The 23875-nt window shown below is 39.7% G+C and overlaps 2 protein-coding genes across 4 annotated transcripts in view; both read right to left on the bottom strand.

The window, feature by feature from the left end:
* Nucleotides 1-1068: 1068 nt before the first annotated feature.
* On the bottom strand, nucleotides 1069-8964 carry LOC131219375 (replication protein A 70 kDa DNA-binding subunit B). The gene is made up of 12 exons (XM_058214477.1): nucleotides 8773-8964; nucleotides 7011-7157; nucleotides 6757-6912; nucleotides 5822-5999; nucleotides 5406-5679; nucleotides 5177-5279; nucleotides 3666-3790; nucleotides 3167-3245; nucleotides 2937-3084; nucleotides 2292-2452; nucleotides 2092-2212; nucleotides 1069-1428 (listed from the first exon to the last, which is right to left on the bottom strand). The coding sequence occupies exons 1-12, from the start codon at nucleotides 8910-8912 to the stop codon at nucleotides 1237-1239; spliced, it is 1824 nt and encodes a 607-aa protein (XP_058070460.1). The 5' UTR covers nucleotides 8913-8964; the 3' UTR covers nucleotides 1069-1236.
* A 3950-nt stretch (nucleotides 8965-12914) lies between these two features.
* Nucleotides 12915-23875, bottom strand: part of LOC131219374 (DExH-box ATP-dependent RNA helicase DExH9) — a 43671-nt gene continuing 32710 nt past the window's right edge. Inside the window, exons 7-15 of one of the 3 annotated variants that reach the window (XR_009158150.1) lie at nucleotides 22803-23053; nucleotides 21236-21359; nucleotides 20852-21134; nucleotides 20550-20704; nucleotides 19515-19664; nucleotides 19207-19439; nucleotides 16483-16747; nucleotides 13821-14155; nucleotides 12915-13408 (exon numbers count right to left, since the gene is read on the bottom strand). Coding sequence is in view for 1 of the 3 variants with exons in the window: in XM_058214476.1 (XP_058070459.1) it covers nucleotides 13877-14155; nucleotides 16483-16747; nucleotides 19207-19439; nucleotides 19515-19664; nucleotides 20550-20704; nucleotides 20852-21134; nucleotides 21236-21359; nucleotides 22803-23053 (1740 nt within the window). In the remaining 2 variants the exon portion in view is untranslated. Of the gene's footprint in view, nucleotides 14156-16482; nucleotides 16748-19206; nucleotides 19440-19514; nucleotides 19665-20549; nucleotides 20705-20851; nucleotides 21135-21235; nucleotides 21360-22802; nucleotides 23054-23875 lie in introns of all 3 variants that reach the window. The other 2 variants (XR_009158149.1, XM_058214476.1) reach the window with 2 other exon arrangements.

Here is a 23875-nt window from a genome sequence, read left to right as displayed (position 1 = left end):
TTGTACATAAAATCAGAAATCACTGTTACCATTCTCAATTTTAAGAGCAGATGTTGATAGTAAGTTCATTAATTTTCAAGATATTTTAAGCATCAGATCTGGACCATTGGTTGTGCACCCAGCAAGGCCTTGTATTTCATGCTCCTACTTCCATTGGGACACTCATACAGTCGAATCGATTGATCCGGGCCATCCTGCCCACTTTCCATGGGCCACCATGCAAAAATAGCAGTTGGATGATTCAAACATATGGCAAGCAAGGACTATAACGGACGTCTACATGGTGGGCCCAGGGGCACCAATCACAAAACAAGCAGTGTTCTTACCCATCAGGTAACAAATTTTAAATAATTCCTTGGGGGAATTATTCAATGCTCAAGCCAAGGACATGACTATGCTTGGATTTCAGTTATCCAAACCATTTCCATCATGACCCCACAATGGATGGAAATCTTAGCCATTCAATTGTTCACCTGCAAAATACAATGTTAAGTAGAGATAAAGCATGGCCCATTTCAAACTCAGAGAACCCATGCAGCTCGTCAATTGGGTTTTTAATTCTAGCAAGTGTGCCCCACAGTTCAGCCATTCAGACCATTTATATGTTATGAGTTGCCTACAACCACCCTAACAGTCAAGAAATAATATAGGTCAGCATATTGTTCTGAGCTGGAAATTTTTTGGGGCATGCTTCATCCTATAGATAGAAATCAACTAGAGTTGCAACTTGAGTTCAGGTCCTGAACCCAATGGATCCAACCCAAGTTCAGGTTGAGTGAATTCAGGTCAGGTTTAGTATGGAGGAATTTGGGTCTCAGTGCAGCTTGGGTCCTTGAGGTGAGGTGGTGGTGCTTGGGTTAACCCTCAACGTGACCCAATCTGCCTGATTTGCAGCACTAAAATCAACAGACCAATGGCTGGATTACCAAACCATGAACCCAGTTGTCAAAATTGGAAATAGGACATCCATCCAGTACAACTCACCTTCAGACTGGTTGAGTCATTTGAAGAAGATCTAGTATAAAACCTCATCTAAAAACCACAAAAATCTAGTACTTAAGGCAAGAAGAAGAGAAGACTGCATGCATTTGGTCATTTGAAGAAGATATATTACACAAATGAGAAGAGCCCAAAAACCACATTACATATCTAATTAAAGAGGCTCTTTCCATTTCCACATTTGCAAAAAGGATCAAAGCAATCTTTTGAAAAAAAAAAAGGAAATACAGAGATGATTTAAGAGATGGACATCTTGGACACCTCTTCTAACAGGTACTTTGATTCAGCTGACCAATCAACTGGGGCCTGGCTCCTGACTGTGATCCTCTGCCTTTTCTCATTCATGTACTCAGTCTGTGCCACACTGACTCTGAATAGATGTGGGACCCACATTGCTTCTTTCAACTTGAGCTGGAATGTTTTGTCATCCTGATCAAAGAACAGTAACATACTATTCTTTTGAGACAGATCCATGTAATTAATACTCAAAAACAGATATCGAGTCAACTCGATATCTAGTCACATCATGTTGACTCAAAGACTCCCAGAGGCCATAGATTCAAATCTCTCACATTGGAGTCGTGTAGAGTAGAGTCTGACTGAGTCATCATGTTGACTCAACAAGTCACACTGACTAAATAGCTTTATGACCTTTTGGCTCAAAATACTATTGAGCTAAGCTGACCCAGCCAAGATTCAAGTTGAGTCACTGTGTTTTAAAACTGTGATATACATATGCTATATGTTGTGAGTGATCAGTCCAGCTGAGACTTGTAGATTATTGTAGGTGGGACCCACCATAGATAGGCCATGGACTAAATCATTCTATAATTTTGTCCAAGATCAAATGGCCACAATCATTTGCAGTAAATTATACAAACCAATGTAAGACCCACTTCAGGAGGTAGGGCCCACCATAAATCAGCTATAGACTTGAATATAAATAGTTGAGTCAGTCAAAGATCAGAAGGCTAGGATCACTTGAGGTAGATCGTACTTTGCCCATAGATAATGCATGGTGGAACGCACTCCTAGAATGGTTCAAATCATCCATACATGATTTCTTCATAAGAAGAGGCAGAGCATAAATACCTCTGACTTGATCCTATCAAGCTCATCTGCAGAACACCCAATAATCTTCTCTGCCTGCTCATTGAAAACAGAAAACCAAGCTTCTCCAGTTGCATCTGCAACCTTCACCACCATTATGTATCTGCAGAAAGAAATATCAGAATCACAACACTCATGAATTTTAAATACAGCGATCAATGTGATATTGATTAGATCCTTGCCTTAAACTGCATTCCACATCATTCTTTTGGCATCCTTCGCACCAATACCCAGATCCAACGGCTTCTGTCACTTTCTTATTGCATGTCTTACATGCCCGATACCACATTGCCTGTTCGGGCTTGATGTAGCTTATATAAACCTTGACAGTGAAAAACAAAGGCTGGAAATAACAGCAAAGATTAGAGATGGCAAGCAGGTAAAAGGCCCATTTTTAAGCCTAGTATGAGTCAGGTGCAACTTGGACGAGTCCACTCAGATTCACCAGTCTGATCCAGTTAGATTCCACAAGTCACCCCAAAATTAAAGAATTGATGTGCAGGATTGTGTAGTTGCAGCCACAAAGCTCACCACCATTTTTCCAAAAGGGTTTTGCTAATGTCCCCACATTCATGGGGACATCAGCAATGTCCCAAAGACCATACCCCAGCCCATAGGGGCCTGTTTGGATACCACCAAATAGGTTACTTTTTCTACTTACAGCAGTAGACAAGTAACTTATTTGAGATAAGTTTGGTCTAAGATTAAGTGTAAGTAACTTTTTTACTTGAAGTTAATCACTTCAGCTTAACAAGTAGAAACCAAGATAAGCTACTCAAATGCCCTGTGAAAATCATTGTTTTCTTGTAGAACTGATGATTCCATACCTTATCCTGGCCCATGGATGGATCACTGACAATATGAGAGAGGAAGACTCTATCAGAATACATGGATCTGGCCCCCACCTTTGATGAACCAGAGACCATGCTAGAGCCAACTGAGGCCATTGAAGTTCCTTTGCCTTCAGAATCATACCTTTTACACGAAGAAAATTGAGATAATATGAGCTCATGGCCTTTTTTCTTAAAACCAACAAATACATTGATTGATTTCTTACCAGGATCTCAGCTTCTTTGATTCTGGCATATCTGGATTTATCAGTACAGTGCTTCTGCTGATCGACGACAGAGATAGTCCTAGGAAAATTATTCAACCCAATTGATAAGGTGGGCCTGTAAGCCTAGTAACAAGCATAAGAGAAACTAGCATTTCATGATAAAGGTAGTCTGCTATGACATACACATTTCATGTAATTTCATGAAGTCAACAGCAAAACCTCAGTTGTGCACATGGAACTTTTGTACAATTGAGCAAGACCATCGAATTGATGGGACAACCACAGATGGGCCATATCCTATGAGGTAAGGCAATTAGATAATGGTAGACAACCACTCAGTTGCCTAGAATGGAACTGCTACTCAACATGAAAAGCTTGCAATGATTGGAAGTAGGTGTTGCCTAACAACTATTTGTATGTGGCCACCCATATGACAATGGTCCTTATCAGCATTGCAGAGGCACTTATCATGGTAGTATTTATGTACTATCAAGAGCACCTTGAAAATCTCCCACTTTAAGACATTTTATCGCTACAACTGGGGCAGCATCAACCGTATCCAGCAACTCCTGCCCAACGTTTGTGGCCAGATCATTCCACAAAGAGACAGTAACTGTCTTCTTCCTGCAATTGAAATTACCATATTTCAAGATAAAGAGAAGAATCAAAAGGGAAAAGACAGATCACCAAAAAGCAGAATGTTATTGCCCTGCAACAATATTTGAAAACTAGGAACTCAGTCTGGGTTCATTCAACCAATGAATCGAGCCAACCCGGTGACTCAGCTGGGTCTCATAAATCTTCACCAGGTCTATTATATTTTTAGTTGAAATTAAGAAAAAGTTAGAAATATATGTACTTTTCAAAACTTGTAGCTTTGAATGTCTTTGAATGGAGTGAATAAAAAACAACTGCACTGTTTGTTCATTTATTCAAGAGAGAGAGAGAGAGAGAGAGAGAGGGAAGATGTGATTTGGAAAGGAGCAAAAACTAAATGGGATTTTTACCATAAAATTCTTCCTAGAATGGGATTTTACCAAATAGTGCAAACAGGAACTAATATTACCAGGCAGTGGTGAATTTATACTGCTGCCCTTGTTTATATTTTCTTTAAAAAGCAAGGATTGAGAATCATGGGGCCCATGTAGTATGTGTCTAACATCCAACCCATCAGCAAATGTAAACCAACATTATTATTAGATGAGCCAAAATTATGGAGGATCCAATGAAAAAGTGGGCCAATCCATGAAAAATAATATACACCACTCAAAACATCCAAATTTAACTGTGGCCCATTTGATGATTTGATCAGCCTGGTCATTTATCTACGTGACCACCATGGCAAGGTCCATATGTTGGACAAGTTGGAACTTTCACACATACCATGTGGGCCCCATAACTCTCAACCTATGCTACTTTTTAAAGAAAAATAAATAAATAGATGAGCGCATTATTGTAATTTCCTCTCTCCAAAACCACCTCCCTGTACTTTCAAGTTATGGAAGCATTATTTGGTAAGACATCAATTCCAGGGGAATTTTGTGGTAAAAATCCCAACATTAATTTGGAAATAAAATGAATGAAAATCCAATCAAGTTGGCCTAGTGGCCCTAGTCAATGTAAAACTTGGCCAAGTTGACTAAAACTCAGTGAGTCTTGTATAGAAATGATCCATAGCATGCACCAGTCAGTTTTTTCAGCAAATCAACTCAGGTGAGTCCCTAGTTGACTCACTAAGTTTTCATACAATGCCCTGCAAAAATCTCCAAAAACTGGCATTCTGGACCAGGTGATTTAAAGTGCATTCAGTTACTGCCAAATTCCCATTCAGCAGGAATGCAATCCACTCAAATTGCCATTATGCTCCAAGTTTTTTTTTTTTCCCTGGCCCAGCTCAGGCATGCTTGACAAGGATAGTCCATTCCATCCATGTAAAATGGAAAAAACTTTGTTATAAGCCAAGTGCAAACACATGAAAGGAAAATTAAAAAAACAAAAAAAAAAACTCACGACTCATCAGCAATTGTGATATCACGCTTTGGAATGCTTTCATTGTCACTCTTCCTTCGTACACTTAAAGTACTTGAAACATTCTGAACAACTCCAATAACATCTGCAATCAAATCATGATATATAAAGCAAAATCAGCTATAAATAGCAGAAAAATCAAGAAAAATAGATATAGTTCATTTGAAAGAGAAATGATCAATTCCTGCAAGATTTGGGAGGTGGGTCTTACCAACAAGTTCCCTTCCATTCACATATGAACCTAACTGATCAATCTGGACAAAGTTGAATTTTGTTTCTGGAATAAATGTGCATTCTTCTCCAATTACCTCTTCAACCTCAGAGTTCTCATTTAAGGTCATCTCATAATCATTTTGAACGGTTTTGAATTGTTTGTTTGCAACTCTAAGGGTTCCTCTAGAAATGAAGTAAACCTTTCCCAATTCAAACTTGGGGTAGAACTTGGTTGCAGCTCCATTAAACATAGTTGCTTGTATTTGGGTACCCTACATCAGAGATTTGAATGTTTTTTAAATGTCATTTTACAATAGCCACTGTATGCTTTTGTGCTACTGAAGTAACATCTGATGTAAAAACAAGAAGGCTTCAGTCTATTAAAAGCATAGTATGTGAGCTGGATTTGCTTACATCTTCATCTGTTAACTCTACATTGAAGACTTGGCCTTCGCCTCTTGCATTCTTATACGTGCGCAAATTGCCTTTGCTTGTGACCCGAACCTTTATGGTCCAGCTCCCTTGATAAGGATTCAAGGAAACAAGAGGGTGAACTCTTCTTGTCATGGCCATACGTGCAGCAGGAGCAGAACTGAACATGAATAGACAAGAAATAGGTCATAATCTATTAGATTCAGTCTCAAAGGCTAACAAGTACAAACAGCCAAAAACATGAGAGAATTTTAAAAATAAAAACATTGTACAGCAAGTAGGACCCTGGTGCAGTGATCCAGGCAGTTTATCTGATGGGCCCATTGTGATGGCAAATGCCCCAAAAAAAAACCTTCTATTAAACATGTGGGGACACATCTCCATGATCCAAACCGTTTATACAATGGCCTCACTGTAGATAGGTTACACATAAGAAAACTCCCAAGGTGATTAATTCAACCCTTTGATCATTGAACATTTTGCTTTGAATACAAACCATATCCTATTGGGCCATTGATCAAAGGTTAGGATCTTCCAATCATGAAGATTTTTTTTACTACACCCCCATCAATTATGGGGCTTATCAGATAAACAGTTTGGATTAACAACCCATGGCCACACATGTAGGGAATCCTGCCCCTCCACAATGTATGTTCACTTGTGAGTAGTGTTCTATCATTCTTCCTAAAAATAGTACATAGATTCTTGATATGGCACATCAATCCTTCTAATCTCTCTACAACTACATTTAAGCCAATTAATACTGTAAAAATTGAAAGTAGATCACCCACTAAAAGAGATCTAACATGCCCATAAATATCAACATTCTTTCAAGAAAAATTCTGCATTGGACTATCTATTAGTACAACACCAAGAATCAAACTCGCTGAAAAAGGAACTGAAGCATGGAGACTCACTTTCCATGTTGTTCTTGCACAATCTGAGCAGCAGATTTTGTAATTGTTTCCTGCTTTGGCTTCAAAACAATTCCTGTTTCTTCTCTTTTTATTTCAGTTTTGATCTCCATTTCGAGTGCAGGAGAAACCACTTCACATTTTGTGACAATCAAACATCTGAAACCATATATATGGAAAAAAAAAAAAAAACTCAGTCAAGCTGAATCAAAGTGCTTGGAAATAGAAGGAATTCAAGACTCTAGAATTGGACTTACTTTCCAGGCTGATTTGGAATGGCATTGCAGGTATAATCAAGAATAGAAATCAGACCAAGGTTCTGAAGTTTTCCAGAATGTATTTCTGAAGAGAAATGGGTTGGAAGCATTGCCTTCAGCGTCATCTTCCCATCATTAGCCATAAACCTGCAGGTTACATTAAAATATTAGTCATCAATGCACACATATCTCCCACCATCCAAAAAGAACCAGGCTAGCAAACTGAGAGCCCCTTGGTGGAACTTTCATAAGATCCACCCCATTGAACAGGTACTGGCTAATTTTAACCACAGAAACCAAAAATCATGATAATCCAAAATTTAGGTAGGTCACACCATAGGAAACACTTGGGATGGAATGTCCACCATTAGTTTTGTGTAGAGCCCTCAATGGTGTTTATATGCCACCCAAACCATTCTTCTGATGTTCCTTGTCAGGATGAAAGAACTACCCAAAAAGTACAGTACTCCAAAAACTAGGTAGGCCACACCATAGGAAATAGTTGGGATGGAATGTCCACCATTAGTTTTGTATAGGGCCCACCATGGTGTTCACATGCCATCCAATCATTCATCCAATGTGCCTTATCAAGATGAAAGAACCACAAAATCACAGTATTACAAAACTCAAGTGGGCCATACCACATGAATTTAGAGGTTTTAGGTACAACTTTATGGGATGGCCCACCTTAGTATTGAATCACCCTGATTTTTGGGATCAAGGCCAAACAAACCAGATCTGATCAGCTGCCACTCAAGGTGTATGCTAGAGGCATGCAATTCATAATGAAGCAAATGATACTCAATCAAGGGAGAAAGGAGAAGCTACAAAATCCATTGCACAACTTTTCAAAAATAGGGCAAAATATCAAATGAGGAATTTTCCAAAACAAAGGAAAAATGGTATCTGTGAGAGAAGATGAATTACAATGCCTGTATGTACCAGTCAATGCAGTTGGGGCCAATAGTTTAGTGATCTAGACCATTGATCTCATGGCCCCAGCACCAATGGATGGCCCAAAATTTCCCAGGTTTGAATATCCCAAACCTTCAATCACTGGCCTATGAATAGACAGTTAAGAAAAAATGCAGCAAGAAAAAGATCAAAGATTGGATGGCTAGGATATCTTAATAAAAAGGACTCTTGGGGCAGACCTCATCCACAGTGGATCCCACCAAATCAAAAGTCTGGATCATCAGACCATGGGCATCAGGACACGATCCATCTCCTGATGCATTCTCAGGAAACAGATTCAGATCCAAAAGCAATCTTCTCCATCAAACAATCCCAGTCATTCACCCAGCAGACATTTTCACATTCACATCTTGCCCATTCACTCCCCTCACCTAAATCCCCTTTCTAGCCATCCATTTCCAAGCTAGATATCATATGGTTAAGATTGCCCAATGTGGTATGTGGAGCTCCTAACCCCTCCTTCCCACGCAACGTGGGGTCCACCTAGAAAACGGTTTGGGTCACTGGAACGGTGGGACCCACCTGCGCATAACTAAATCCGACGGATCCAGAAGAACCCACAAAGCAAAAAAAAAAAAAAAAAAACGCATCTTATCAGATGGTTAAGATCGCAGAATGTGGGATGGAGAGCTCTCAATCTCCCCTGCTCGCGCAACGTGGGCCCCACCTAGAAAACGGTTTGGGTCACTGGAACGGTGGGGCCCACCTACGCATAACTAAATCCTACGGATCCAGAAGAACCCACAAAGCAAAAAATGCAATTCATCTAAAGGATGGAAGATCTCACGTGAATCGAGTAGTGCTGTTGCCGACGGGTTTGAGATCGACAACTTGGATGACGATCGCCGGCGTCTGAGGGGAAGAAGAATCGGGAGATGGATTTGAAAGAAGGGTGGCAATGGCCCCTGTAGTAACAGATCCAGCCATTGATTTTTCGCTCGTTTTTCTTCTCTTGAATTTTCAAGGAGATTTTTGCAGAGAGAGAGAGAGAGAGAGTAGTGAAAGAAAAGAAGGGAAGTCCGTTTTTCTACTTTCATTTTTAGCGCGAAAGCATTCCGAGATTTTTAATTTTTTACGCGCGAGAGCTGATACATGCGAGGGAGAGCTTTGAATTTTGGAAGCGGATTACCTACATCCGGATGCATGGGATGCATGGAATTTCCGTGCATCGATATTTCGTAACACACACGTGGAAAATGTCTGTCATGATCCGATCCAAGCATCGTTTTTCTTCATTTATTGATTGGAATATTATAAAAAATTCGATACGATTGAATCATCTTAACCGTTTGATAAATGGAACAATTTTTTAAGTTAATGAGAACCGTTGATCAATCTTGTCTTTTAGTATTAATTTTCTTAAAGAGATGGATTCGTCCAAACAGTGTGATTTTTGGACCATAGGCTATTTACTGCTGGAGATACAAAGTTGATGGGTTTGATCACATACACGTGTGACACGTGTTCAGCATGAAGTGCCGGCACGGGACTTACATATGATACGTGGCACACGTCTTTTGGACAGTGGGTGCTGGTTTTCGGTTCTGGCAAGTGGGGCCCATGGTTTGGTAATCCAGGATATGTATATCGAAAAGAAGAGTTGATGGAAGAATCCTAACCTTTCGTTTTATGAGATACAGATAGACGGTTAAGAAGAGAAATTCATCCGTGGTGCATGTTCAATTAAAATTGGTCGTTGAGAACTTCCATTTTGGGAGATTCTTGGGTCTTGATCCATGAAATTAACAGATCAATGGTCTGGATTACAGGATCGTGGGCCCCACATGTCAGAACTGAAAACATGCTTGTAGCGCGCCAAGACGCGGGAGGCTGCTGATCATTTTTTTAGAGGTATGGCGCCCAACGTTTGGCGCGGCTACGAAATTACCACTGTTTCGTTTCCGAATTACGAAACTGACCGGTAGTGTAGGTGCATGGGGGCGTGTACCTAAAGTTGTATTTCGCAAGACCTTCTCAGTATTTGGGACCCACACAAAGTGATCACAACCGTTAGTATGGTTTCATTCATTGCGGATGACTAATAAATAAAATGTATAACACCAATAAGATTATCCTAGCGTAATTTTCTGGTTGAACATTAGCCGTCGGACCAAATAGTTCCAATGGTCCCTTTGCACGATACGAATCATCCAATTTAGGTGCATGCGAGTTCACCAACAACGGTACATCTCAAGGTAGGACTGATTTTAGGGTAAGCAGATTAAGTCCTACCCCTGCCTGGCAGGCGTTCTGTGGGGCCCACCGTGATTTGTGAATTTTATCCACTCTGTTCATTCATTTTTTTCAGATCATTTTAGGGTAGACCCCAAAAATGAGGCAGATCCAAGGCTCAAGTGGACCACACAATGGGGATTGATCTCCCACCATTAAAAACTTCTTGCAGGCCACAGAAGTTTTGGATCAAGCTGAAATTTGTGTTTTCCCTTCATCAAAGTTTTTTAAAACCTTATGAACAGGTTGGATGGCATATAAACTTCATTGTGGGCCCTGGGAAGGTTTCAACGGTAGGCATCACTATCATCGCTGTTCCTGTGGTATGGTCCACTTTGATGGCCGGGCCTATCCAATGGATGGATTAGATCACGCACACATGTGCCACTTTGACACATACATGGTGTGTGAACAGGCTCTCTTACATGCTTGTGGCTTAGAAAACCTCAGTTCGTACCCATTACCCAATTCCCTATCCAGCAAAACCTAGTGCTACTTTGTTTCATTCATGCAGGTTGAGGTTTTGAATACCTAAAATCAATGGGGCCCCACCATGATGTATGCATCTGATCCAGACCGTCCATCCATTTTATAGGATGATTTTAGGGCATCACCCCAAAAATGAAGCAAACCCAAAAAGCATGTCGACCACACTACAAGTTAGAGGGAAAATGACGGTTACCCGTTGAAAACTTCTTCAAGGCCACAAGAGTTTTGGATCAAGCTGATATTTGTGTTTATGGTTCATCCAAGTCTCTCTTCTGGCCTTATGAAAGGTTGAATGACAAACACAAATCACTGTGGGCCCTGCACAAATTTCATTATTATCCCCCTTTCCTGCGGTGTGGTCCACTTGAGCTTACAATCTGCCTCATTTTTTGGTTCATACCCTAAAATCAGCTGATAAAACAGATAGACGGCATAGATCAAATTGTAATTCTCTCCATCAATATGTGCATGCTCTTCAGCTGCTGATTCTTTACAAATTTCTTATATGGAGGAAAAACGTAATAATGTTGCAATTTTATGGACACAAGAGGCAGCCACAGCCGTTATGAGAGAGATACAGCAGGCTTCCTTCCGTCTCACCACCATCAGTTCTGGTTTCAGGTTTTCAACTGATGCTAGCTAGGCCAGTTTACAACATCTCTGATATAAGCTATCATCACCGCCGCAGCCACCATCATTGTAGCCTTGTCTCATTTGGCAACTTTGATTTAGACCATGTCTCCTACAACAATTTGAGTCGCATGGTTGTTTGTCGTCTGTTTGAGATTTTATGGAAGTTCTCATCAGAGCCAAAAATGCTTCTGGCCTTGAACCCAACAATGAGAGCTGATTCCTGCCAAAAGGACATGTTTAGATCTTGATTACAACCTGAAAACTGCAGAGTAACAACAAGGTGAGAAGCCGAGCAAGAAAAGAAGGGACTAGATTCAATAAAGAGGAAAGACGAGAGAATGTTTGTAATGTAGGCGCATTTTCATATTGGGTTCAAGTGGGGTAGTTTGTGAGATATCGGGGCATACTTGGGGTGAGTGGCTCATGTGAGGCAGAACCCATGTGATGTGGGGCCCACGAGGGGTTTGGCTGAGGATATAACCCATGGGATGTGGGACATGTAATGAGATAAAAGGATTGATTCACCGCTGTATCAGCTCGAGCTGAGCAAGTCCTGCATCAAAGTGGTATTAGAGCGCAGTCTCTAGTGTTCGAAACTCCTTCCACGTCCAACTGGATTAGCAGCATATACTTACAATTAGTAGCCCAAGCACTCAATAGAAATGAGAAGAGGATTATATTTTTGGTTCCATTTCATTTATTAGACTAAAAACTGCATTTTAAGTTTTGGGCTGTGCTCAAGTGGCACCAGGTAGAAGAAGGGCCCACGTGATGTATTCAGACTATCCGACCCCTAACATCCAAAACTAAGTCCAATTCAAAATTAAGGTGGGCCACAATAAAGGGAACGATCTGGGAGGGAAAGCATACCCTTGAATTCCAAAGGGGCCTACCTGAGTCGCAAAACAGCCTGAATCTTGGCCTGACCCTTCATCGGGACTGGATGAGGGGTCTGAACGGCCTTGATTATATATACACAACATGGTAGACCCCCCACGCTAGATGTTTCGACTCAATATATTCACTGTATTGTGGCCTATCTGAGTTACAGATCAGGCTGATTTTTGGGCTCTTGTAGGTTTCCTAAGGTGACACATTTAATGGACAGGTTGGATTCCATGAAAACATCACTGGGCCCCACATCTACCTGTTATCACTGCAACTTATGGTGGTACTGGTACCACTGGAGCCCACCCCTTTTGATTCAATGGTGCATTCGAATTATAACAATGATTGGTATGCATAACATCAGTCGTGCCATCAATTGACCTGATTTGAATTGAAGAGCAGAATGGGTGCTTTCAGCCCAAATCACAGGCAACATTTCATCTAGTAGGAATACAAACGACACTTTGTAAGTTGAGGCACAATATTCACCTTTTCCTGCCTTAATTTTAAAAATGTCTGCTGCCCCATATGGTTTTTTCGCCTTCAGTTTCCAATTTAGAAAAGCCTAAAATCCACCCAGATTGGTATTTGGCCAGGCAATGCATCCAAACAGGTCCTAAAATGCACCATGCAAAACTGGGGCAGGAGTTGAAACTAGAGTTGACTAGAGAGATTTAGGAAGGGGAAGGATCAAAACTGATTTGTAATTTATACACGAAATGATGAATGTTGTAATTCTAAATCCTACATGCATAGTATTATATTACCTTTTTTTTAATGAGTGCTAAATATTTATTAAAAAGACCTGCCAGCAAAAGAATACAACAAAGAGAACAAAAATCCCAGAATCCCCAAGCCTAGCTGGAAACAAACACACCCAAAAGGGGTACTACAAGGCAGACCATTCAGACAACATTAAATCATCGCCATTGCCTGAACAGGCCACGACTGGTTACGGAAGTGTCTTTGAGTCCTTGCGCCCCAAACAGACCACCAAATCGCAGGCAGGGTCAAGAGCCACCTGGAGTGGGATTGTTTTCCCCTCCCCCATGCCGTGCCCAAAGAAGGTCCCGCACCTACCCCAGCATTGCCCATGAAACTCCATGAACTTCTAAGAAACAGTCCCTGCATCTTCATAAGATAACTGCAGCTGAAATGAGGATGTTTGGGCAGATGAGTTCCTACACGAGGAAGGATAGAATTAGAAATGAATAAGTTTTGCAGGGAGATTGGAGTATCACCAATAGATAATAAGGTAAACGAAAGTAGAATTTGATAATTTAGTCATCGGCAATGGATACCAAGAACTGCAGTAGTTAGAAGGTGGTTCAAGTTGAGGCTCTAAATGGGCAAGGGAAAAGGCCCAAAAGGGCATGGAAGGAGGTAGTAAGAAAAGATATGATGACTTATGGTCTAACTGAAAGTCTGGGGCCCTTGATAGACTGCACTCGTGGAATAGGATTCATGTAGTCAACCCCTATTAATTGGCACAAGGCTTAGATGATGATAATGGTATTTTAAATAGTAATACTAGTACTCGCATTACACAACTCAGCATATCCTCCTCTTTCATCAAAATTGGGATCTCCTAACCCAGCACCAATCTAGATTCAATAAGATTTTTCCTTCTTTTTTATTTTTTTACTCCTCTACAAATATAGAGATGCAGCGAAGACAATGTCACGCTTGATCCTTGAAACAGCCTCCTCGAATTTTGATTCAAGTTGGGTTTCCCCGATGGATTTCGTTGCCTGAATAAGCTGTTGGAGAACCTCCTCCAATCTTCTAATGGCCCTGATCAAGCTGCCCTCGAATACTTGTGTGATCTCCATGATCTCGTAAAATTTAGATCCCTTTGCCCATGCGTACACAGCTTCCATGATGTCGGGCCGAAAAGAATTAACGAAATTCTCTACGTCGATTTGGACCTGCGTAATTCAGGCAAACATGGAAAGCACGAAACATCAGAATCTATTACTCATATGGCATATGGAGGACGATTTATGGCATTCAAACTCTCAAGAGAGGACTTGTTTTTATAGTCTGGAATACACCACACATTGCCTGAAATTTTTTGGCGCAGCATGCTGCAAGGGTGTGCCCACTTTTCAGTGATCCAGACTTTTCATCTACCCAATCATGAAAGGCAACAAATGGCCAACTGATGATGCTAGCCATCCATTATTGGACTGCAAATAGGTGGTTACCAATATAATATAGCCAGCTTTCTGTGTAATAGCAAAAGATCAACTGAAGGCTAGAATCATTTAGAGGAGATGTTTTTATCCATCCCCTGTCCAAGCACAGCATACCAGATGAAGAGTCTGGATCAAGGAACATTGGGCACGCCACTTGTAAGAATGCTGGCCCAAAACTTAAATGTCACTAGCATGGGAGGAGAATGGCATAAAGCCTCTTTGTAGTTACCACAGATATGACGATAGACAACAGAAAGTAGCAACCATAATAACATTTGCAAAACAACTTAAAAATCCAATGAGAGGCAATTAAATATGAGATAAATAACTGTATCAGATCTACACCCATTTGAATGCATACATGCATACATAGTTAAACACCTACTTAGATCTGGCGATAGGTAGTTGTAAATACTTGTATCAGGTCCACACCTGTTTGAATACATACATACATATGTACATATAGACAGAGGGATCTTGAAAATCCAACATGGCACAGATGGGTATTGAAAAATGTATTATATAAACAAACTATGGGGTAGTAGGAGAGAAAAAAAGAGGGAGTGGGGCAGCAAAATGATGGACGATCCATCTCCACTATTTCCTGTGCCTTGGTCCACTTGGGTTTTGGATCCGGCTCATCTATGGGATGATGTCCTAAAATGAGCCGGCACAATAGACACTTGGGTGAATTTCACAAAGTAATCACGGTGGGCCCCGTGGAGCCTTTTTTGCATGAGCTCCCTAATAGGGTGTAGTCCATGCGAGCTACACGCAAAGTGAAAGCAGGCTACCAAATGGAGTGATTGAAATGAAAAAAATGCCCTTGGCGCGGGTTAAATCCCAGCCATCCTCGCAGTCGATGAATGCAGGTATTATCACAGCTGTTTGTCATAGGCATGCGCAATTTTAAAATGCCGAAATACCCCTGATCTACGTTGGAAATCCCTTCTATGTCCTTTTAAATCTTAAGATTTAAGACTCTCCTAATGTGGGCAAAATTATCCAAAACTTACGGGAATTATATATAGTATAGATTTTACTTCATGTGTGCATATATATATATATATATATATATATAAAGGTACCTACACAGCTAACAAAATCTAACCAATAAAATGTATATAGGCAAAAGATTATCAGCAGGCACCAAGAATTGGTGTGCACAAATCTCCACCCATCCAGTAATTGTGGATAGGATTCTTAACGCACTTAAAAATGGACTTTCAAAACTTCAAATTTTTGAAATGCTTACAGATTCCTGCCAACTATCTTTAAATGGTGTGAGACAATGTAAACTCCCAGTGCTCCCCCTGTGCACTGAAGTCATGCCCATATAAATATGGTGGGAGATGTGCTCATCCATTTGCATGCACTAACAGAACAATCCTTTCCCTATAAATATCACTAAGCTACATTAAGAGAAGACAAATTAAGGTTTTCCAAATAGAAGTGTTGGCACATAATGCAAATTTTCAGGATTATCCTTGTCAAGCAGATGGGCCGAATTACAATTGTTCCGAGAAAACAAAACAATCTGATCTGGGGATTAAAACTTGTTGTCAAAGCACCGAATTTCATGACGGACTTATATATATATATATATATATATATATATATATCTTGAAGTTTTGATAGATAGATCCACAACAATTGTATTTAGATGGTGGGAGATAAATGCAAAACGAAGTCTTAATGTGCACCATATGCATTAAATCCATGCCCTTATCAATTTACTAGATATTTAAATACACGAATTCATAGAAAATTTGTTACAACATGGTTTCTCTGGCTTGCCGAGTAAAGCTCATCAAAATATTTCACTGACAATGCATGTGCATTAATGTGTACAGAATACTTGTTACTGAATTTCTTCCCGTAATCATGGTAGTGGATTTTGGCGGTAGAAGCAAAAGGAGGTTTGGAAGTGGAAATAAAGCCATCACCCAGGTGGAAGACATTTTCTATGAAGATGCGATCTCATACTAAGGAACATAAGGCAATAACATTCTTTCAACTGAGTAATGAGCATCAGAAGAAAAAAGATGTATATGTACCTTGCACTCAAGTTGAACCTTGGAAACCCTCCTTGCCGTCTCTTGAAGCTGAGAGAAGAGCAAGTCAAGCTCTTCCCTAGGTTTCTGAGCATCTTGCAGCTTCTCCTGCCACACAAAACATGAAAGAAGAGCCACCATCTCCTCCACATTGACATCCTTCAGCACCCCACTAAACATAAGCTCTGTCAATGTCAATTCATCAGCACTACTGATTTCACAGGCAACCTTCCCCTTCAACTCGACAACATCATCACTCGTAACATATCTGCAATTCATTCAGATCGAGGTTTAATAACACATCCCATGGAAGTCGAAAGCAAAAGCAACCCCACGAACAAAAATCTGTTCTAATATCAAGTGATTACAATATATATATATATATATATATATATATATATATATTGGAAGGTGCAATTTTATTAGGCAGAAGCTGAAAGAAAAACAAAAAAGGAGAAGGAACAGAAGAAGCAAATCTAGACCTAAAAAAATAAAAATACAACAACACCCCCCCGGATCACGCAGGACCCAGATAGGTCGAAGAGAGAAGAATGGGAGTACAGCTCAAGGGGCCCAGTCCCTAAACGGAAACAATGCTCTGTTGAACACTCCTAAGGCCGATAGACTCTTATTGTCAAAGCAACGGTTATTTCTCTCTCCCCAAATAACCCAGAGAACTGCAAGAAGAATAAGTCTCCATCTCCCAACTGAGTAAAAGATCTCAGGCATGATCCAGCAGCTAAGAGAGCACCCCCAATCAGATGACTGTTGAGAATGGACAGTGAAGGATACAATATTCAACGAGTAAGACAAACAATTTAGATTGGTTTGACCAATCTTGAGTCTCAACTTGCACCAAAATCTTACTTCAAGTGCATGAATTTGCTCCAACATTTATCATGGATAGAAAATTGTACCAGAACATGGGAAAATGACAGTACCATTGACAGCTTGAACATACTCAGGTTTTTCATCAAGCAAACAAAGAGAACCAATCATGGTGTGCCGTAAAGGCTGTTATGTAAAGGTAACGGTGGCAACCGTTACACATTACGGGGTCGTAACGGCCGTAACAATCGTTATGCAAAAAACGACTGTAACCGCCATTAATGGCCCGTAACGCCTCTTGTAAAGGTCATAACAAACTTGTAATGCTCTATTGCGGGCCAAATACAGGCTTTTTGTATTTGTTTTCAACATCACAAGGCAGATACAGGTTTTTCAGGTTTTTCTTTTAATAAAAATAGAGACCGTAACGGCTGTTACGAGGGCCATAACAACTATTATGACCCATATCGTAAAGGTAACGGTGGTGGCCGCTACAGCCACTATTACCATTACGGAATACCTTGGAACCAATTGAAAAATAGGCTAAGATCCCTGCTACTCAGCACCATAACAAATATCATGATGTTTTCACAATTTTGTCATGAAAGTATCACAACTTTCTAGTTAAATTTTTGGTATTTCGACATACACATGTATAATTTTAGTTTTAAAATTATTATCAATTTATAATACATATTTTTTAAGTTTTTATTTTTAAAGAGATTTTCCTGATAATATCCCAAGAAAAACCTCACATTTTGAAAATCCCCCAGGAAATTCCCCTACAGAGAAATTGCCAAGAATGAGATGTTTTGTAACTACCCTACTCCATGCAATAATGAGTACACTGAGAACCAGAGAGTTTCGTTGCAAAGGAAGATATCCACCAAATACTTCAAAAAGAATTCTCTAAAATGAAAATCATAATAAATAAATAAAACGAAAAGAAAAGAAAAGAATTAAAATGCTCCAGGGTTATGAAATAGCCCATTAAACCAGCCTTTTGAACAAAAGGCCGAGTTTATTAGATCAGATTAAGTTTTTACTGAACTGGCACCCCCCACCAGGTTTATGCATAAACTGTAAATTTCTTCCGTTTTCCATGTTTTCTTCCCTTTCTTTTGTCCTTTTAATAGTTGCGCTTGGCTTCATTGAAGCCTCTCTTTATCACCTGGAAATCGACCTTATCTTATCCCAAATACCAAACTTCAATATACCCTTTCCTCCTTGCTCTTCCTAAACCTAATCTTGGTCCGTCTGATGATTCTTTACCAAAATCATCCAATTGAACATCAAAATCAAGAGCATTTGATGCATTGTCTCCACTCCACCATTGCTTCATTTTCCTTTTTCAAGGGTTTTGATCTATTTTTCATCGATGGTCATGTTCATTTACCTAAGCCACCCATTTACGCATCAAATTCAAGCGGTGTTGCTGTACTTTTCCAACTCTTCAGCATTGTTTCATTTTCCTTTTTGAGAGTTTTAACTTATTTTCATTATACGTAGTCAAACTATATTTTAAAAAAATTTAATAATAATAACAAGTAAAAGAGTTTCTATGTTGATTTTGAGTTCTTAAATCAGTCATCATTAAAACTTAGTTCATTACACCTTGGTGGCCGAGTCTCTAATCTATCCAACCAGTTCGAACTAAGAACCTGAGAAGTTCCCAAGCCTGTGTTCAGTAAAAAGAAAAAAGGAAAAACAGCAAAAGGGCTTCTATGTTGATTTTGAGTTCTTAAATCAGTCATCATTACACCTTTGACCTTAGTAACTAAGTCTCTAATCAATCCAACCAATTGGAATTAAGAACCTGAGAAGTTCCTAAGCCTGTGTCCACTGCTACCTCAGAAGTTTTAATTACTATCAAGAGATCAAAACATTGAGAAGCATTACCCTAGTCTCCTAAGAACCCGTTTCCGTGCTTTAAGTTCATCTTTGAAAGCTAATGCTGTGGAAGAACGCATTGCTTTTCTAATTGACTTTATCTTGGCCGTCAACTCTTGCTTCATGTGTAAAACTTTGAGCTTTTGCTGGATAAGAGGAGACTTCGCAACTTCATGCTTGTCGAACAAGCCCTCCAGAGCCTCCATCCGCCGAACAGCTTTTTTGTACGAATTGCTTTGGACCTGAATGAAAATGTCACAGTGAAAGACAATAAAAGGCAAAAAAAACAAGGTGATGAGAAGTTTTATTCAGCTCACCTTCATATCATCTTCAGGATCGAGGAGGGGCATCCCTTCTTTAGCAAATCTATGAAGAACTTCAGAAACTTTTTTCAGAGTGTTTTCTCGAGCTTCCAAAGGCAAAAGATCCTTTGCAATTATCAGGCGGACACTGCTCAAGCTATCAATCTGTTTACAAGTAAATTTACCAAATTCAACTTGTTGCTCCAATGCCTAAAGGGTATGGCCATGCTTTTGTTACCACTTTTTCCTTTTTTGGAGAAAAAGCTCTGACAAAAATCTCAAACAGTACAAGATAAAACCTAATAATTCGTACTAAATTGAAAACCTAAACACCAATTTAATCATATGGACCGAAGACAAGTTTAAAAAACTTGACCATGAGTTAAGACACTGAGCATAGTATTAAAAAATGGTTAAAGGCTGTAACAGTAACGGTGGGAGACATTATGCAATACAGAGCCATAATGGCCATTCTGGGAAAAAAGGCCTGTAAAGGCCCTTAACGGCGGTTATGGACCCGTAACAGGCAGATATGGGGACAATACATTTTCTTCCTCTGGAGAAAATAAAAAATAAAAAATCACGGTTATAGGACCATGACGCCAATTATGGCCCGTATTGTAACGGCCGTATGGCTGGCCGTTACAGCCACCATTACCGTTATTGAATACCTTGACTGTTTTTATTTTGAAAATTAAAAATAAAAAAAAAAATCAAGGTGTAATCTGATTTTTCAAGTGTCTCGAGCAATTAATGTTTGAGTGCTTCCTAAATCGCAAGTGCTTGAAAATAACTTCAAATAATCGCCTTATTAAGACTCACAAAAGGAGCAATAATAATTCTGTTTCTTGAATACTCTATCGAGTTTCTTCTTCATTTTCAAGCAAAGATATCACTTAAACTTAATGCCGAGTCCTGATTGATGATTCTTTTTTTTAGGCAACCAATGTTTTAAACACTAGAAAAAACATGGTGCAGCCTGAATCAAAACCATAAACACAGACTTCATCGAATACCAGAAGATAAATATAAGATATTGAGTTTTTTAACCTGAGATATTGGCAGGGAAACAACCACAGGCTCCCCAGGCTCTCTTAAAGGAACAATCTTAATTGATTTCCTCCCAACTGTATCTTTGTCCACAACACATCTCGTAAGAACATCAACCGTATAATTGGCATCCTCAGGTTTCCTACTTGCATCATCTGAAAGAGATGTTCAAGAAACAAGACAAAAGGAATTGAAGCGGGAAAAATTTATAACAAGCCCCAAGGAATTTAAAAATTGCAGATATACCAACAGTTTATGCAGATGATAAATCACAGCAAGACACAAGATCTGAGTTCTCTTACCTTCAACAAGGCCTTTCACCCTTTCAAAATTGATTATAACTCCCCATGTAACCTGGTCCTCCATGGAGAATGATGAGGTCTTATCATCACTCCTTGGGCATTGAATACACACTAACCTGCCAGGCTGCAAGAAGGGTAAACAGTACCTAGGTGAAAACACAATATCACGGACGTCCTTCTTCAGACTTTTGTACTGCTGTAAGAGGTTGTAATAGTCATTCAAGCTATCCTCTTCTTCAATCACAATAGATTCTCTCTCTTCTTCCAGATCCTTTGCTTGCTTCTGCAATCAAGATTCTAACAAGCCGCACATTAGAAACCAGCAATCCAGAGTCTGAATATTATCGGTAAAATCACTTTCATCTTTAGTAAATATCAACTGACCTCGAGATCAGGAAGGGCACGGTCAGATTGAAACTGATAAAATGAATGCCTAAGCAAATTCTCTGGGTCGCCATCTTCACAACGCATTTGATTTAAAAGCATGTTGTAGCTTAGATGGAAAGCACTAGACGTAAGAGAAATGGTATCAGGCAAGGCAATTCAACATTCACATAAGAAATAACGGTAGCAAGAGATAAAAGCTGTGACCCAAAGTTCATCCTAGACACAAATAAATAGTCCAAAGGTAAATAACCACAAATCTGTAACAAAGAAGTGTTCCAAAAATAAGAAATCAAGCAGCAATGAGAAACCAGTATTGGCAGAAGCAGAAATGAAATATTAGTAGTAGAAGCATTTTGGAAGACCTCTGCATCCAATTGGAAGTGTTTTCAATATCCCAATTGTTTTTCTACTTCCGTTCTAACTCTGAGTCCAAGAGTCCTTAAGTTCTCACTACTTTTTTCTTTCAAGGGTATGAGTTCTCATTACCCTATTCAACCAGAGGAAAGAACTCATTTATGCCCATTCTGTTTCTTCTTCTTCTTCATCTTCAAATTGCCGCGGGGGTTGGGGGGGGCAAGGAAACACTAAGAGAGGGGAGATGAAGATCCCACCCACAAGTCACTCTACATTTAGTTTGAGTGCTGACAATCTCATTTGCCTCCCTTAGTACATAGGAAAATGAAATTTTCAATCCAACACCGAGTCACAGATTTTTTGTTAAAGTGAAAGAAAGCCTTCATGGACCCGGATCAAACAATAACACCCAGTCAATAACATTGCTTGAGTTGCTTTCAACCATCGAACCTTGTACAGACAAGAAAATGAGTAGATATTTGGTAAGCACCATGCTTCAGCCACATTTGATCCTTTGAAGCCAAGTGTGCTGGCAAGAAACACCCTTTCCACCACGCCCCTTTCATTCCCAAGAACTCCAACCATGCCAGACAGATCAATTATATTTCCTTGCCCATAACAAATACCTTAATATGGAGCATCTGGATTGAAAGAAATAATAGATGTTTTAATGATGCTTCAAGAAACGTGAAGACAGTTTTCCGTATCGCGGGTTTATGGAGCATCTGGATTGGAAGAAATAATAGATGTTTTAATGGCGAAGAAAGTTTTCTGTATTGCACGATCTCTTATTATCAGGTGGGTGGCTGTGTCCGCAAAGCTTAGAGATTGGAATCTTTCAGGCTTTGATTGGTCCTCTTTGTGATTTTCTTTTCTTGTTGTATTTTTTGCAGTTTTGCCACCTTCTTAATAAATTTTCAGTTACCCTTCCCAAAAAAAAAAAAAACCAAAAACCCTAATATGTAATGGATTCCACAAAACCCTTCCAATATTTTAGAAGATATAATTTTATTTTTTTTTTTTATTTTATTTTATTTTTGGTGGGGGGGGGGGGGGTTCATCGTCAGCTGCAGGAAAATGGTGTGGGAGTTGAACATAAGGGTTATATTACAGTCCTAATGACTGAAGGGTTCATCTCAACATCAGAGAAAGGCACATTTCAGCTCAAACAAATGCCAATAAATCCCAAATCTACAATTGAATTCCGTACCTGTTCAGACAGTCAGCACTTCCTTTCAACATCATTTTGGCTGTCGATGGCTCCAGCTTCTCATCAACCATGAGGATGCAAATTCCACGTGCATCAATACCTCGACGGCCAGCACGACCACTCATTTGTATATACTCTCCACTGGATAACCATCTGAACTTATCTCCATCAAACTTGCGCACATTTGTAAACACCACAGTTTTGGCAGGCATGTTCAAACCAATGCTGAAGGTTTCTGTGGCAAACAAGCACTAAAGCAGACAGTTTTAATAGAAACCACATTTAAAAATCAGAGACATCTGTATGTACACACACACACACACACACACACACACACACAGAAAGAGAGAGAGATTGATCAGTGTTCCTGGTGTCAACAACATAATCGATAATGTCGGTTGATATTATCTGTATCACAGGTCAGTAATACAGATGCATGGTGTAATATCAAAAATAAAAATAAATACACCGTATTGGTTGATATAAAAAAATAAACTATCACTGTATCGATCAGCAGTACCCAGGTCTCCGATACATGTATGATATTTTGAACACAGATTGACATGGTTTGATCATGTGGTGCAGTAAAGATGAGCAAGCTCTAATAAGGAGGGAACATGATTAAAGTTGAAGGGCACAAAAAGTGAATGAGAGGAAGACCTAATCGGACTAGGATTTAGGTGGTGAAAAAGCATACAAAGGCTTGTGCACTTACCACAGATAAGCCTTTGGGATTGCAAAACAGGACTAGTAAAGCCAACCCCATCTAAATGGAGATCAGTTAGTGTGGGTGTATGATTCAATAAGGCTCTGTATGATGAAGAAATTAAGGAATTTATAAGCCTAATGGAGTGCTTGAATAGGTGTAATTTGAGGTTGACGAAGGAGAAAAGTGGAGGTGGGATCTTGAAAAGGAACTGACTTCTTCTATATGATGTATGGAGTTGGGAATAACTTCCCTAGGCAACTTGGTTTCAAACTTCAGGCAGCTGTGATATGAATTATGGATATGAGCAGAGGACTAATTTACAGTATCAGCAATCACAATACCCATGTTGGGGACCACGAGCACC

The sequence above is a fragment of the Magnolia sinica genome, chromosome 11 (genome assembly GCF_029962835.1).
Source record: "Magnolia sinica isolate HGM2019 chromosome 11, MsV1, whole genome shotgun sequence".
NCBI classification, from domain to species: domain Eukaryota; kingdom Viridiplantae; phylum Streptophyta; class Magnoliopsida; order Magnoliales; family Magnoliaceae; genus Magnolia; species Magnolia sinica.
Note: the sequence above shows the minus strand (reverse complement) of the source record. Positions and strands in the feature narration are given on the sequence as shown.

Excerpts from the sequence above, each read along its gene's own strand:
- LOC131219375 (XM_058214477.1), bottom strand. The coding sequence starts at position 8,912 with ATGGCTGGATCTGTTACTACAGGGGCCATTGCCACCCTTCTTTCAAAT. Across the intron at positions 5,680-5,821 it reads TAGAGTTAACAGATGAAGAT|GGTACCCAAATACAAGCAAC; the intron begins GTAAGCAAATCC and ends TCTCTGATGTAG. Across the intron at positions 3,246-3,665 it reads TAAAGTGGGAGATTTTCAAG|GACTATCTCTGTCGTCGATC; the intron begins GTGCTCTTGATA and ends TAATTTTCCTAG.